Source organism: Artemia sp. Qi Xiang Cuo, chromosome 19 (assembly GCF_049724085.1).
Source record: "Artemia sp. Qi Xiang Cuo chromosome 19, ASM4972408v1, whole genome shotgun sequence".
NCBI lineage: Eukaryota > Metazoa > Arthropoda > Branchiopoda > Anostraca > Artemiidae > Artemia > Artemia sp. Qi Xiang Cuo.
Window position 1 is genome coordinate 41,180,261 of NC_142812.1, and position 15,107 is coordinate 41,195,367.

Consider the following 15,107-nt stretch of genomic DNA (forward strand, 5'->3'; position numbering starts at 1 on the left):
TAATGAAAGAAAAAAAAATCGTTGTATGTTTTGGGAAAAAATAAAAAGAGGTGTGTCTTGGGAGTGTCAGAGGGGTGTGTCTTGGGAGTCTTGCGTAGGTGTGACGGCTTGAGGGTTTGGTAGCTCCATTTATCTAGTGTGCTATGAACGGCTTCTGCCGCCTGGAGAGGCATGTTTAGACATGATTTCGTATAAGCGTCTAGGCATGGAATTTGCATAGAAACAAGGCTCCGGTAGAAACAGCATCTATTTTCAAATACATCCAAAGCAACAACCATCAACAAACATAACCAACATAACCAACAACCAACCAAAATAACCAGCATACCCAATAAAAAACAAACATAACCCACATAACCAACAAAAATTAATCATAAAAAAAAACATTAATAATAACCAACATAACCAACAACAGTATTTAGCAATATTAACCATCAAACCACATAACCATCAAACATAAACAACAAACATAACCAACAGCCAACAATCACATCCAACAAACATAACCAACAAACATTAATCATAAGCAACATAACCGACAAACATCATCCAACAAACGTAACCAACAAACATTATTAATAACCAACAAACAACATCTAGCAATCAACATAACCATCTAACATAAACATAATCAATATTGAAATAGCATTCATTCAGTGAACAGCGAATAAGTTCTCTGGATTTTAAATAAAAGCTGTTTGGAAAGTTTTTATGAACTTATTTTATAATCAGTCAACAAATGCAGGTCGCCTATACCGATTTTGTGTGAAACTTGTCTGACTAGTTTTTAGCAAGAAATTAGACATTAGTAGACGCTTTGTTTTACGGACAAACTTATTACTCTTTTGGATTAACGAATTTGTACGGAAAATTCACTTTGATTTTGGACCAACGGACTGTTTAGTGTATTCCCCTGTTCTGAACTTTCTTCAGTATATTTTGGAGCATAAGATGCAGTTATTTTGAAATCAGTTGTAGACTTTTTTGAGCTGACCAATATTGCGAAAGGGAAGAAATTGTTTTGGGAAAAGCTGTTGATTTCTGAGGCTGGTCCTAAACGTACTGAACCAAATGCTCCAATGAACCACCTGAAGGACATGCTAGAACTGATTCAGCGAAGGAAAACTGAGTCTAATCCTATCCTGCTTGTTTTCGTGATACGCTCCCCCACAGAGGCTCCATCTTTACCTGCAGTAGCCTATTCTAGGCTACTAATACTCTTCATTACTCTAATACTATTCAATGCTATTCAATACTATTCTAATGCTCTTCAACAGACTTTGCTGCAAATTAAAGACAAGGTGACTGCTTATGATCTACATTTCCCTGGGTTACCAAGGGACGATGGTGCTCCTATTCCAGTTGAAACGAATAAAGCGACAATCGTTATCACGAAAACACCGCGTGATCTTGACAATCCGTTGAAACGAGAAGCTGTGATTGATAAAATTACCGGACATGAACGTGTTGAGAAGGTTGTGGAAAAAAATTTGCACGAAATCACGAAAGGGATTGGTGACTTGTTTGATTTATCTCTGTTCAAGAACTGTTCTGGGGTTATTGAAGCCACCCAGATTGGCGGTGTGTCAAGATTGCTTTTAGTAATCAAGGATCTCTTATTTCGGCCCTTAGATTGGGACTGAAAGTTGAATATGAACTGATCCGTGTCTATGAATTTAAAAAAATCCCAAGATGTTGTAGAAAATGCCAGTCTCCTGAGCATCTAATTGCTAACTGTCCCCATACCTCCCATAAATGTTCCAGATGCTCCGGTCCTCATGACTACTGCAAGGAAACCCCCTGTAAAAATCCCATAAAATATGCAAATTGTGGAGGTGATCATGTGGCATTTAGTTTTTGCTGTCCCCGTCTCCAAGCTCTTGTTAAAAACGTTAATGGGCGCCTTTATAAATGATCTGTCGCTAAATCTCTGTGTGTTCGTTTAACATTAACGGGACTAAAGATAAAGTGCTAAGCCTGGAAGAAAATTTGAGCTGTCTTGATGTCCTTTTCCTACAGGAACATTTGTTTCCTGCCTGTAGCGTGAACTTCTTGCGAACGAATCGTGATCACATTGTGTTTAGTACCAACGCTAGACGGACTCGGGGTAGGCCTTTTGGTGGTCTCGCGTGTTATATCAGACGGACTCTTGCAGATTTATCCCCGGTGTTCTACCATTCATCTGAGCAATTCCTAGCTGTAAGACTTGGTGACACTGTCCTAATAAATGCTTACCTGCCACATGATAAAAAAGTCGGTACAGTCGTTCTTGAGCTTTGCCAAGTGTTGTGATAAGCTACAAGGTTTAATTAGTGGCATCGAATCTCTTGGCTACTCATGGCTACTTGCCGGTGATCTGAATTGCAACATTCACTTACCGTCAAGTCATTCTGAGACCCTGTTAAATGCTCTACCAGCTGCGCATAGGATTATAAACACAGATTGCAGCTTCTCAAATATCCATAATAGTGTTGCAGTTTCTGATTTAGAACATTGTGTGTGTTCGCCCCTTTTCCATTCGTCTGATGTTCATGTCGACGATGAGGAGAGAGACTATGACCACTTTCCTCTTATTCTAGATCTATCTATTAGCTCTATAATCAGCTTCAATGCTTCTCCTAAGCCTCAAAAATGGACTTGCAAACGTGATTGGGATAATGCAAAATGGTCACTTTATCTTTCACTCTCGCTTTGCTGCTATCCAATACATCTGTTCCTTTCCATCTTCTTGGTGCCGGTTATTTTGTCAGTGATGTCCGTGGTCAGCTAAATGCTTACTATAGAAATATCACCGCTTCAATTAAACAAGCTGAAACCATAGCCGTTCCGTGTATTCGCATACAACTTAACACCCGCAAGACTTTTTGGAAGTGTGATACGGAACTTAAGAAAGTTAAGAACCAAGCCAAGTTTTGGTTAAAGTTGTGGATTGCTTGCGATAGACCTTCTTGTGGGCAAGTTTTTAGCATCAAGCAGAAAACAAAATCGTCTTATAAGCGTCATGTTTGTGCAGTTTAGTTTTCGGGCGCTGAATTCCCGTCTAATTGTAAACAGTGGAAAAGTGTGCTGAATGCGTCAAAACTCGAAGATTCTTTCTTCAGTGATATTATCCCAAGATTCTCGTGGATTAGTTGTTGAAAAATCCTGTTGAAATATATTATTCCTGTTGAAAAATCCGATATTGTGAAATCTTTTCGACGGTTGAATTCAAATGCTTGTGACCTTGATAGTATTTTTGCGGCTCATCTTGATCCGCGTTCCATTAAACTTGTATCGCATCTCAAGTTATTATTTCAAATGTGCCTTTCTAGGTCTATTGTCCCTGATTCATTTTTGTGTGGAAGCGTTACTTCTATGCTAAAAAAAGGAAATGATCTACATGCATGTAATTCGTATAGGCCGATTACTGTCACCTGTACTGTAAGTAAATTATTTGAGTATGTATTGCTTCCACACATTGAGGGATTTGCAAATTATGAGGCTAACCAGCTTGGATTCAGGTCAGGTTCGAGTTGTCAACATGCTCATCGCGTTTTAGTGCAGCTTATTAAGGAACCCACTTGAAATAGTTATACTCTTCATTTTTGTACACATGATATATCTAAAGCATTCGATAGTATTTGCCACGCCCAAGCTTCAACTCAGTGTGAATACGTCCTTGATTCTTGTTCTAAAGTTTTGGTATTCAAATTCATATCTAAGATTAAAGTCAGAAAGCTGGGATTTTTTCGGACATATACCAGTTAAGTGTGGAGTTAGGCAGGGGGTAGTTTTTTCTCCCCATATCTTTATTGCTTCTATTGAACATGTTTTGTCTAATATACGTAGTTTTTGCCTCACGGGATTCTCAGACGTATCATACTTAGCTTATGCTGACGACTTGCTTCTTATTACCCGAAACTGAGTTTGGTTTAGCGCGTTCTGTCCGATCCGTTGCCGCTGCATTTGCAAGTATTGGTTATTCCTTAATGTTGATAAATGTGAATAACTCAATTTTAGTTGGATTAGTTCTCATCCCTTGAATAGCAGCTCTTTTTCTATACCTCAAGTCACCTCTTTTCGATGGCTCGGGATCTCTGCCTGCAATTCACTAAGTTGTTTTCGGTTTCAGATATATCGTGATATTAAGAGTAAGCTTAAACTGGGACATTCTAAAATTGTTGGAAATCGTGGATATTTCCAGCGACAAGCGCTAACAAAGCTATACTCGAGTTTTTGCGACCATTCCGTGTTATTTTGCTCTGGTGCATATATGCTTCTGAACAAAGGTGACATAAAAAGGGTCAAGACGGATTACTATCGCTATTGCAAGTTTTTACTTTATTTACCGCGATCATTCCGAAACCGGAGGTTAATGAGTCAGTATCAGGCGACAGATATCGCTCTTTCCGTGGAAACATTAAGTTCGAAATTAATTGATGATGCACCAATCCGTCTTGGTCCTAACCATCGTCTTATCCGCCTGTTTAGCTAATTTGTTGTTTTATTTTTTTGTGTATTTTTTGCTTATTTGTAGTTTTCCTGTTTTTTCTTTCTTTCCTGCTACTTCACTTTTTTCCCTTTTGTAAGGGGTAAGACATATACTATTATTATTCGTTTGTTTAACTGAACCTTCTTTTTATTTGTTTATTTAGTTCAAGTGCTGTGTGTATTTATTTTTCTTCTTTTTTCTCTTTATTCCACTTTTTATCAGATTGTTTGTGCAGTGGGTTATAAATAAATTATTATTATTAATATTATTATAACCAACATCCAACAGTCACATCCAGCAAACATAACAAGCAAGCATAACCATTTAAGATCATCCAGCAATCATAACCAACAACCATAACCAAGAACCAACAAACATAACCAACAATCATAACCAACAATCATAACCAATAATCATAACCGACAAACATAATCAACAATCAACAAAAATAACCAACAACCAACATACAACAACATGATCAACAAACATAACCAACAACCAACATCCAAAAAATATGACCAACAAACATAACCAACAAATATAACCAACAAAGTTAACAAACAACCAACAATCATAACCTTACTACACTCCGATTAATCACATGCATACACCTGGAAACGGTAATAGGAAAACAATCGCTGTTGTCAGAGGAAATGTTGGGAATCGTGCCAGGGGCTCTCATGGGAATCTTTCCTAGAAATAGGGCTCTCACGTTAATCTTGCTAGGGTTGTCACGTGAATTTTGCTAGGGGTGGGAATCTTGTCAAGGAACCAGTGAGGATGTGTCGTGACATCAGAGGGATGTCATAGGAAAAGGGATATGGTAGCTGTAGAAACTCAATGCTAATTCCCTATGGGTGTTGTAGAAGTTATTGAGGGGATTCTACTGCCCCCTCCCCCCCCCAGCATAGGCGATAAAATACATTTTTTATGAATTATACTTTTGGGGTCACTTCCGTTTCAATCTTCAATTCCCCAATCTTGTACATTGTCTTTAACTAAATTTTGTCTCAATAGAAGGATTTTTTTTTGGGGGGGGGGAGGCGAGTAAAAATTTTTCGAAAAGAAGATTGTATTCTCTTTAATCCATCAGGCGTTCAATAATTGTATATTAAACATTAAGAAAATGTATCTAAAAATTGCAAAAGAAAACAAAATTCTACAAACTTACGATTCAGATGTCGCAACAATCTGATGACTATCATAGGCAACGCGCTGGCGCTGCCTAAGTAAAGAACGATGTGGGCATAATGTGTCTTTGGTTTCTCAATACCAGGGCATTTTGTATCAAAGGAGTCGTCGTAGAAACTTCAAAAAGGGCCCAAATACATCCAATCAAAATTTTGAGATAGCCATTTTGTTCAGCGTAGTTGATTTCCACACAGAAAATATGTTTTTTAGGAGGACACTGCCCCACAACCCCCAGGGTAAGGGTTTTAAGTTATGCCCTAGGGGCATAAGAAGGTGTTGTCGTAGAAACTTCGAAACAGGCTCATTCGATTGGAAATTCAAAGGACTAGTACCCTTTTTAACAGTCAAAAGTGATTGGACGGCAACTAGCCCCTCCCCACGCCCATCAGTCCCCCAAACACATCCAATCAAAATTTTGAGGTGGCCATTTTGTTCAGAGTAGTTGATTTCCAGATAGAAAATATGTTTTTGAGGAGGTTACTCCCCCACAACCCTCAGGGCAAGGATTTTAAGTTATGCTCTGGGGGTATATAAGGGTTTTATATAAGGCGTTGTCGTAGAAAATTCAAAACAGGCTCATTCGATTGGAAATTCAAAGGGCTAGTACCCTTTTTAATAGTCGAAAATGATTAGAGGGCAACTAGCCCCCCCCCCACGCCTATCATACCCCAAACACATCCAATCAAAATTTTGAGATAACCCTTTTGTTCACCGTAGTTGATTTCCAGGTATAAAATATAGTTCTTGACGTGGTCACTTCCCCTCAACCCTCAGGGCAAGGGTTTTAAGTTATGCCCTGGGGGAGTATAAGGTTTTTATAGAAGGCGTAGTCGTAGAAACTTCAAAACAGGCTCATTCGATTGGAAATTCAAAGGGCTAAGACCTTTTTTAATAGTCGAAAGTGATTGGAGGGCAACTAGTCCCCCCCCACGCCCATCATTCCCCTAAACACATTCAATCAAAATTTTGAGATAGCCATTTTGTTCAGCGTAGTGTAATTGCAGATAGAAAATATGTTTTTGAGGAGGACACTCCCCCACAACCATAAGGGCAAGGGTTTTAAGTTATGCCCTGGCGGCATAAGAGGTTTTTATAGAAGGCGTTGTCGTACAAACTTCAAAACAGGCTCATTCGATTGAAAATCCAAAGGGCTAGTACCCTTTTTAATAGTCGGAAGTGATTGGAGGTCAACTAGCCCCCCCCCCCACGCCCATCATTCCCCCAAACTCATACAATCAAAATTTTGAGAGAGCCAGTCTGTTCAACGTAGTTTTAAGTTCTGGAAATTAGGTCTTTGAGGCTGAAAACCTACTCACAGCCCTCAGGACAAGGGTTGTAAGTTATTCCCTGGGGGGCATATAAAGTTTTTATAGAACGTGTTGTTGTAGAAACTTCAAAAAGGGCTCATTTGATTAGAAATTGAAATGACTTGTGCTCTTTTTAATAGTCGAAAGTAGGCAACTAAATCAAAGGCAACTAAAACCCCATTCCACACCCACCATTTTCCCAAACATCCAATCAAAATTATGAGATAGCCATTTTGTTGCACGCAGTTAAAGTTCAGAAATTATACTTTTGAGCAGGACACTCCCCCGACAGTCTTCAGAGCAAGGGTTATAAGTTATGCCCTGGGGGCATATAAGTTTTTATTAAAATCTTTGTCTTAGAAACTTGAAAAAGGGCTCATTCGATTTCATATTGAAAGGTCTAGTGCCCTTTTTAAATGTCGAAAATGATTTGAGGGCAACTAGCCCCACTCTCTCACCCACCTTTTCCCCAAACACATCCAATCAAAATTTTTAGATAGCCATTTTATTTAGATAGCCATTTTTAGATAGCCATTTATAAGTGTTTTGGACTTCCAGATAGAAATTATATTTTTGAGGAGGACACTCCCCCACAGCCCTCAGGGCAAGGGTTATAAGTTATGGCCTGGGGGCATATAAGGCTTTTACTAAACGCGTCGTCGTAGAATTTTCAAAAATGACTCATTCGATTCGAAATTGAAAAGGCTAGCGCCCTTTATAATAGTCGAAAGTGATTCGAACGCAACAAACACGAAAAAGGCTCATTCGATTGGAATTCGAAAGGCCTAGTGCCCTTTTTTTTGTCATTTTTTTGCACATTTTTATAGTAAAGATCGATGTGGATATAATGTAATATTTTTTCGTTGTTGTTGTTGTTTAGACCAGGAAACTTTGTATCAAAGGAGCTGCCGCAGGAACTTTGAAAAGGGCTCATTCAAATGAAAATAGAAAGGGCTGATGCCCTTTTTAAAAGTCGAAAGTGATTGGAGGGAAACTAATCCCCCTTCCCACGCCCACCCTCCCATTTGTCATTATGTTTAAAAACTAAATGTTGCCATAAGATTAAATCAAAATGCACTGTGTTAATACTAATTCCCAATAAGGCATATCAGCAGTATCCCAAGAACGACTGAGGGTATTATGTTCAATTTTTGAAAAAAAAACTGAAAAAAATACAAATGAATCTGCATTTTCAGTTTAATAAACATTTACTGATATTTAGTAATCAAAATCTTAATATTATTTGATTTATTAAAGTTATAAAAGTAAAAACATTTATATTTTTTTCAGTAAAGTGCAAATTATGTTCTGGCCATGGGAAGGCATAGGGGTTTTGATCCCAACTTATGTTAATTTCTGCTCGTTTTGAGTTTAACTCGGTTATTTATTGTAATTTCTGCTCGTTTTGGGTTTCATTTATTTATGGATGCTGATTTGTGCTAGTTTCACGCTTGGTAGATTATTTGATTTTATTTTTGCTCATTTTTGTTTAATGGAGCTCTTTACTTTTCTTTGAAAAACTTACTTTGTGGAAAAAGTTTTTTTAATTAATCAGTTTCAAAATTCAACTGAACGTGTAAAGTCTATGCGTTCAGTTCAGCTTAAAAATAAAATTCCTGATTACGAATGATGTAAGAATCTTATAGCAATTGGGAAACTGCATTCAAAATGGTTGGATGTAATCAAACAGTTCGAGGTGACGAACTGTAAGTAAGGAGCAATCCGTATCAGTAGTAACAAAAACTCTAAAAACAGATACCAATTATGATACCAATAGGATATATCAAAAGAATTGGATTTTTGTGTTGATTTCAAATATATAAATTTCATCAAGTTTAGTGTTACCCATAAAAAACTATGAGCTGGAGATTATTTACCTTGTTTTCTAAAAAGGGGGAAAACACCCCCTGAAAGTCATAGAATCTTAGTGAAAATCACACCATCATATCAAACGTATCATATAGCCCTATTGTAGATGTTTTAAGATCCTATATGCAAAAATATGGAATTTTGTAATTTTTTTCTGCCAAAAAAAGATCAAAAAATGATGCGTGTTTATTTTTATTTTTTCTTCCCAAGGGTGATCGTATCGACCCATTGCTCCTAAATTATCACGAGAAGGCTCATTCGAACTTTTATTACAGTTTTTAAGTGACTAAAAAATTGGAGGGCAAATAGGCCCCCTCCCACGCTCATTTTTCCTAAAGTCACTGGATCTAAATTTTGAGACAGCCACTTTGCGTAACATAGTCAAAAAATCTAATATCTATGTCCTTAGGTGTAAAATGACCCGCCACAGTCCCCGGGGGAAGGGCTGCAAGTTTTGAACTTTGACCATTGTTTAGATATAGTATTTGTTTACTGGGAAGTATACTACCATTTTCTTATATTTTTTTGGGGTGAAGGGGGGAGCTAGGGGTGGATTACTCAGGGAAAAATCTTCCTTTGGGAGGGAAATTTCTGATAAGCAAATATTCTAGGGGAAATGTTACACTGGGGGGTTTTGACAGAATTACTGTACAATTTTTTTTTTAATTGTCTTGCATTCTCTTTGTCAATTTTTTTATACGAGGATGTTCTGAGGTAATTGTCTGGGGGCTTTTTTTCCGCGCGCATTGTTTTCTGGGAAATAATTGCCACGAAAGGGGGCATTTCTGGAGTGATGTAGAAACTGATTAGAGATTAAAGTCTAATTCCAAATGCTAAGGAGAATTTTTCAGGGGGAATCATCCACAAGCAAATTTTACAGAGAGGGGAGATTCTCAGCGAGGAAGGAAGTGTCTGGAGGAAATTTGACGGGGGGGGGGGTTGGACTTTACGTTGGATGAAATATCCACAGAGGAGTTATCCATGAGAGGGAGGGGTATTTATCACAGAGGGGGAGCCAGATTTACCGGCATTATTTGAAAAAAGAAGAGAATTTATGCCATGTATAAAGGGTTACCCCCTTCCTCAATACCTTACTATTTACGCTGAAGTTTGATTGTTTACTAAAATTCAACCACAGGGGCTGTTTAATTAGAATAGGAAGCATTTTTAAAATTGCTAACGGTTATAGCGCAAAGAGCAAGGTATTGAGGAGGGGGTGATCCTTTAAATCCAGAATAAATCTGCCAAAATTAATACACAAATTGTGTTTTAATTTTTCATACACGGTGAGCCAAAATCAAACCTGCATTGGTTGAAAAACGTTGAGAAATTAAACAAAAAACAAGTTTTTTTTAACTGAAAGTTAGGAGCGACATTAAAACTTAAAACGAACAGCAATTATTTCGTATATGAAACGGCTGTCTCCTCAAAGCCTCGCTCTTTACGTTAAAGTTTGACTCTTTTTCACCAGTCTACTTTTTAAAACAATAAAACACTTTAGCGTAAAGAGCAAGGCGTTGAGGAGGGGACAGCCCTTTTCATATACGGAGTATTTGCTGTTCGTTTTAAGTTTTAATGACACTCCTTAGTTTTAATTAAAAAAACTTGTTTTTTTTATTTAATTTCATAAGGACGATACTTTTTTTAACTTATGAAGAACCGTGTATAATGCAATTGCATCTGTCTGGTTTATATGCAAAGTAACACAAGAGATGAAAATTAACGAACAAGAGAGTAGTGAAGAATTATGGTATACAAAGTAATATTTGGTAGGGATAATCACTAGTGATAAATCACTACGAATGGTACCGTGATTGGGTGATTTTCGGGGATTCGGGGAACCAAATTATTTTTCGGGTGACGTAGATTTTCGAGGAAAATCCCAAAAATTCGGGGATATTGCAAGCCCTGCTTGATTTCTGATCAGGAAAATCGAAATACTGAACCACACAAGAAAAGAAAAGCTCCGACTTTTCTGTTGACGCAATAAAGGATTGCCGCGAAATAATTCAAAGTCAGCCACCGCCTCTGCAAGCGGTGGCGCGCCGGCGGCGCACAGGTGGCATCGCGACCCTTCGGTGATGGTCAACCGGGCTTCTCATTGACGGCGTTCTGCTGATGAGCCGGTGGTGCCGGGGTCTCATCAGGGTTGACAACTTGTTCATTTTTCTTGTGAAACGCACTCTTTTTTTTTCATTAAATAAAAAAAACAAGTTTTTTAAACTGAAAGTAAGGAGCGACATTAAAACTTAAAACGAACAGAAATTATTCCGTATATGAAAGGGACTGTCCCCTCCTCAACGCCTCGCTCTTTACGCTAAAGTTTGACTCTGTCTCACAACTTTATTTTTTAAAACAATAAAAAACTTAGTAAAGTTTGACTCTGTCTCACAACTTTATTTTTTAAAACAATAAAAAGTTTGACTTTCTCACAACTCTATTTTTTAAAACAATAAAAAACTTTAGCGTAAAGAGCGAGGCGTTGAGGAGGGGACAGCCCCTTTCATATACGGAATAATTTCTGTTCGTTTTAAGTTTTAATGTCGCTCCTTACTTTCAGTTTAAAAAACTTGTTTTTTTTATTTAATTTCTGATCGTTTTTTAGTTAATGCAGCTTTTATTTGCATAAAAATTTTACTTTTCTTTTGCTAAATGGATGTCTTTATAAATTAACTTACGTAACTAACTTCTATATTCGTATATTTTTCTTCTGGCAAAAAATACAAAGTTGCAGATTTTTGCAGATATGAGCTTGAAACCTATGTAATAGGGTTTTCTTATACGCTGAATCTGACGGTGGGATTCTCATTAAAATTCTTTCACTTTTAGGGGATGTATCCTCGCTCTTTAAAAAATCAAGTAAATTTTCTCAGGCTCGTAGCCCTTGATGAGTAATACTAAACTTAATAAAATTTATATATTTAGAATCAGCATTATAAACACATTCTTTTGATACATTTATTGACATCAAAATTTTGTTTTTGAAAGTTTCGATTACTATTGAGCCGTATCACTTGTTTTTTTATTGTTTTTTTTATTACGTATATGTTATTACTTATATGAAGGGGTTCTCCCCTTAGTCAATAACACGCTCTTTACGTTAAAAGTTTAAAAAAAATCTTATTCACAAACCCCTGAATCACAAAGGCCGTTTAATTAGAATAGATAGCTCTTTTGAAACCACTAAAAAAAACTGTAGCGTAAAGAGCGAGGTATTGACTTGGGGGAGAATCCCCTCACATACGTTATAATTTCTGTTGGTTTTAAGTTCTAATATTCCTTCTTACATTTCAGTTGAAAAAACTTGTTTTTTTTATTTAACTTCTCATCGTTTCTTAAATAATGCTTGGAAATCCGGCGCCCCCGTCATAGAAATGTCCCTTACTCCAAAGAAACATCCTCCACGGAAATATTCTCCAGAGTAACCCCCTCCTCTAGCCCCCCACCTCCAGAAAAAATCCTTCCTGAAAATGGTTGTAGACGTCCAAAGCAACAATAAATAATGCTGGCAAGTCCGGCGCCCCCTTCATGGCACTTTCCCGTCCCCCATGAAAACTTCCTTCATGGAAAGATCCTTCCCTATAGCCCCCGACCCTCTCCTTCCCCCACCAACCAGAAAAAATCTACTCAGAAAAATTCTGTATACTTCACAATAACCAAAACTATATGTTAACATTGAGTAAAGTTCATAACTTTCAGCCCTCCCCCTGGGGACTTTGGGGGATCAAGTCATCCTAAAAGACATTTTTATCATATTTTCGACCATGCTGAACAAAATGGCTATCTCAAAATTTTGATCAGTGACTTTGGGAAAAAAATGAGCGTGGGAGGGGGCCTAGTTGCCCTTCATTTTTTTTGGTCACTTAAAAAGGGCACTAAAACCTTTAATTTCCGTTCCAATGAGCCCTCCCACGATATTCTAGGACCACTGGGTCGATACGATCACCCCTGGGGGAAAAAAACACAAAAAAAAACCAACAAAAAAACAAATGAACACGCATCCGTGATCTTTCTTCTGGCAAAAAATGGAAAATTCCACATTTTTGTAGATAGGAGCTTGAAACCTCTACAGTAGGGTTCTCTGATATGCTGAATATGACGGTGTGATTTTCATTAAGGTTCTATTACTTTTAGGGGGTATTTTCCCCTTTTTTTTCGAAAATCAGCCAAATTTTCTCAGGCTTGTCACTTTTGATGGGTAGAACTAAACTTGATGAAATTTATATGTTTGAAATCAGAATTAAAATCTGATTCTTTTGATGTATCTATTGGTATCAAAACCCTGTTTTCTAGAGTTTCGGTTACCATTGAGCCGGGTCGCTCCTTACTTACAGTTCGTTACCACGAACTGTTTGATTGCACTCTTTCACACCACGGACCGGATTTGCACTCTTATTGCCCATTATTTGATCTTTGCACTTTTTTTGCACAATTTTATGAAATGATGATAGAAAAAGTATTAGCGAAATAAAAACTTAAAATTAAATTATTTAAGTGCGAACGATAGAACAGCTAGCCGGTATGATCTATATTATCTATGCCTGGGCCGTCCCCCAGGCGTCTCTCTCGTTTTTTTTTTCAACCATTTACCAAGAAGTCGATCAAAGCATAGATAACTAGTGAAAACGTGGCAAATTCAAATCAAGTTTTATAGAAGGAAGTTGGAAGCTGTTGGGCACAACTGTTCTTCATGGAAAAATGAGTATAACACATGAAGTAAGGCGATGTTGAAGCAACAACCAAAATAAACCTACCAAAGTCTAATCTCAAACTGATAAAATTCTGCAAAGACTTCAGGCCTTTGCACCATTTTAAAGCGTGAATGATCCATATCTTCTTGTGATAGCCATTTTTTGTGAAATAAACATCTTATATTACCAGCCAGGGGTCCAAGAATTTGCTTTGGATGGGACCCATACTATCAAAATGATATTAAGGGGGTAAATTAGGAAAATATGGGGTAGCCTAAAATTGTAGTTTAGACTTTAGACACTTCTTGGTATCTTGGAAAGCAGTTCAGTTAGGTGAATCACATTTTCAGAAATGAATGAGGGCCAAAAATATTCGATCCAACTGAAAACGACAATGAAAAATGTGCAAATATTGAGCAATTCGTATTTTGACCTATGAATAAAGTGAACCTACCACTCGATGCCTTTTCTTATGCTCTTTCCGAATATAATAATCGTTTTGGCGCAAATTCACTTTACCCCACCCAAATATACCTATTCAGGGTATATATTTGCACATTGGGATGGGGGTAAAGTTCAAACTTACCTCTTTAGTCAGAATTGCATCTTGAATCCAAATTTAACATTTCTTTGCGTCGGAATTGAATTTTACAAGCCCCCCCCTAATGAGTAAATATATACCCTAGGGATCGGGATTAAAGTGAATTTACGCCAAAAGCAATTATTATATTTGGAAAGAACACAAGAAAAGGCATCGAGTGGTATGTTTACTTTATTCATAGATCAATAATATGAACTGCTCAATATTTACCCAAAAACGAGCAATATAGTACCAAAAAGACCGGACATAATAAGCAAGATAAATAAAACCTTCATAAAATAGAGTATGACTTTTCTCTGGGATAAACATATAATTTTCTAAAACATCATCTGCAGCTTTTACCTGTTTTCTCATTTTTTGGAGGAATTGTTGCATTTGTTGGGGGTGTACTTTCTGTCACAGCTGTGGTGCTTTCACTTGTGCTTTCTGATGTTTCTTCTGTTATTGATGAGACTGTAGAACTGGCTGATGAAAATATGGTTGTTACAGTTGTGGTTGTCAAAGCTGGAGTTGTAGTTTGTGTTGTCATTACGGTGGTCGATGAATGGACTGTAGTTTGTTCAGTAGCACATGTTTCACCATTTTCATTGTATTCGTCCAGTTGGAACGACTGATCGTTTGTGTGAATTATCCTTAACTGAAAACTTTGAGCAGAAACAAAAGACACAAAAACTATACAAATTATTGACCGCATTGTTTAATTGTGACTGGGATAGGATCACTGTAGCATAGTGTACATGCTTAGACGATAAGATAAGCCGACAAGATAAGAATTAAAGACAAATATAACATCATACAAGAATTTAATAACGCTAATACTTTGTTTTAGAACATTTACTATTAAGATGAGAAACAATTATTTTAATACATGAATTTGGAATGCGTGTTTGAAATACTTTTCATTTATTTGAAATAAATACTAAAATATATCTTTGCCAAGACCACTAAAATGTACTTTTTTTTATAATTTTTTAGTG

The 15,107-nt window shown here is 37.1% G+C and overlaps 1 protein-coding gene across 2 annotated transcripts in view; it reads right to left on the bottom strand.

Moving 5' to 3' along the window:
- LOC148940845 (5'-nucleotidase-like) overlaps window positions 1-14,824 on the bottom strand; it is a 143,751-nt gene extending 128,927 nt beyond the window's left edge. For both annotated transcript variants that reach the window (XM_089104762.1, XM_089104761.1), the window contains exon 1: window positions 14,473-14,824. In XM_089104762.1, coding sequence (XP_088960888.1) covers window positions 14,473-14,824 — 352 coding nt within the window. The remainder of the gene's footprint in view (window positions 1-14,472) is intronic.
- Between the last annotated feature and the right edge of the window lie 283 nt (window positions 14,825-15,107).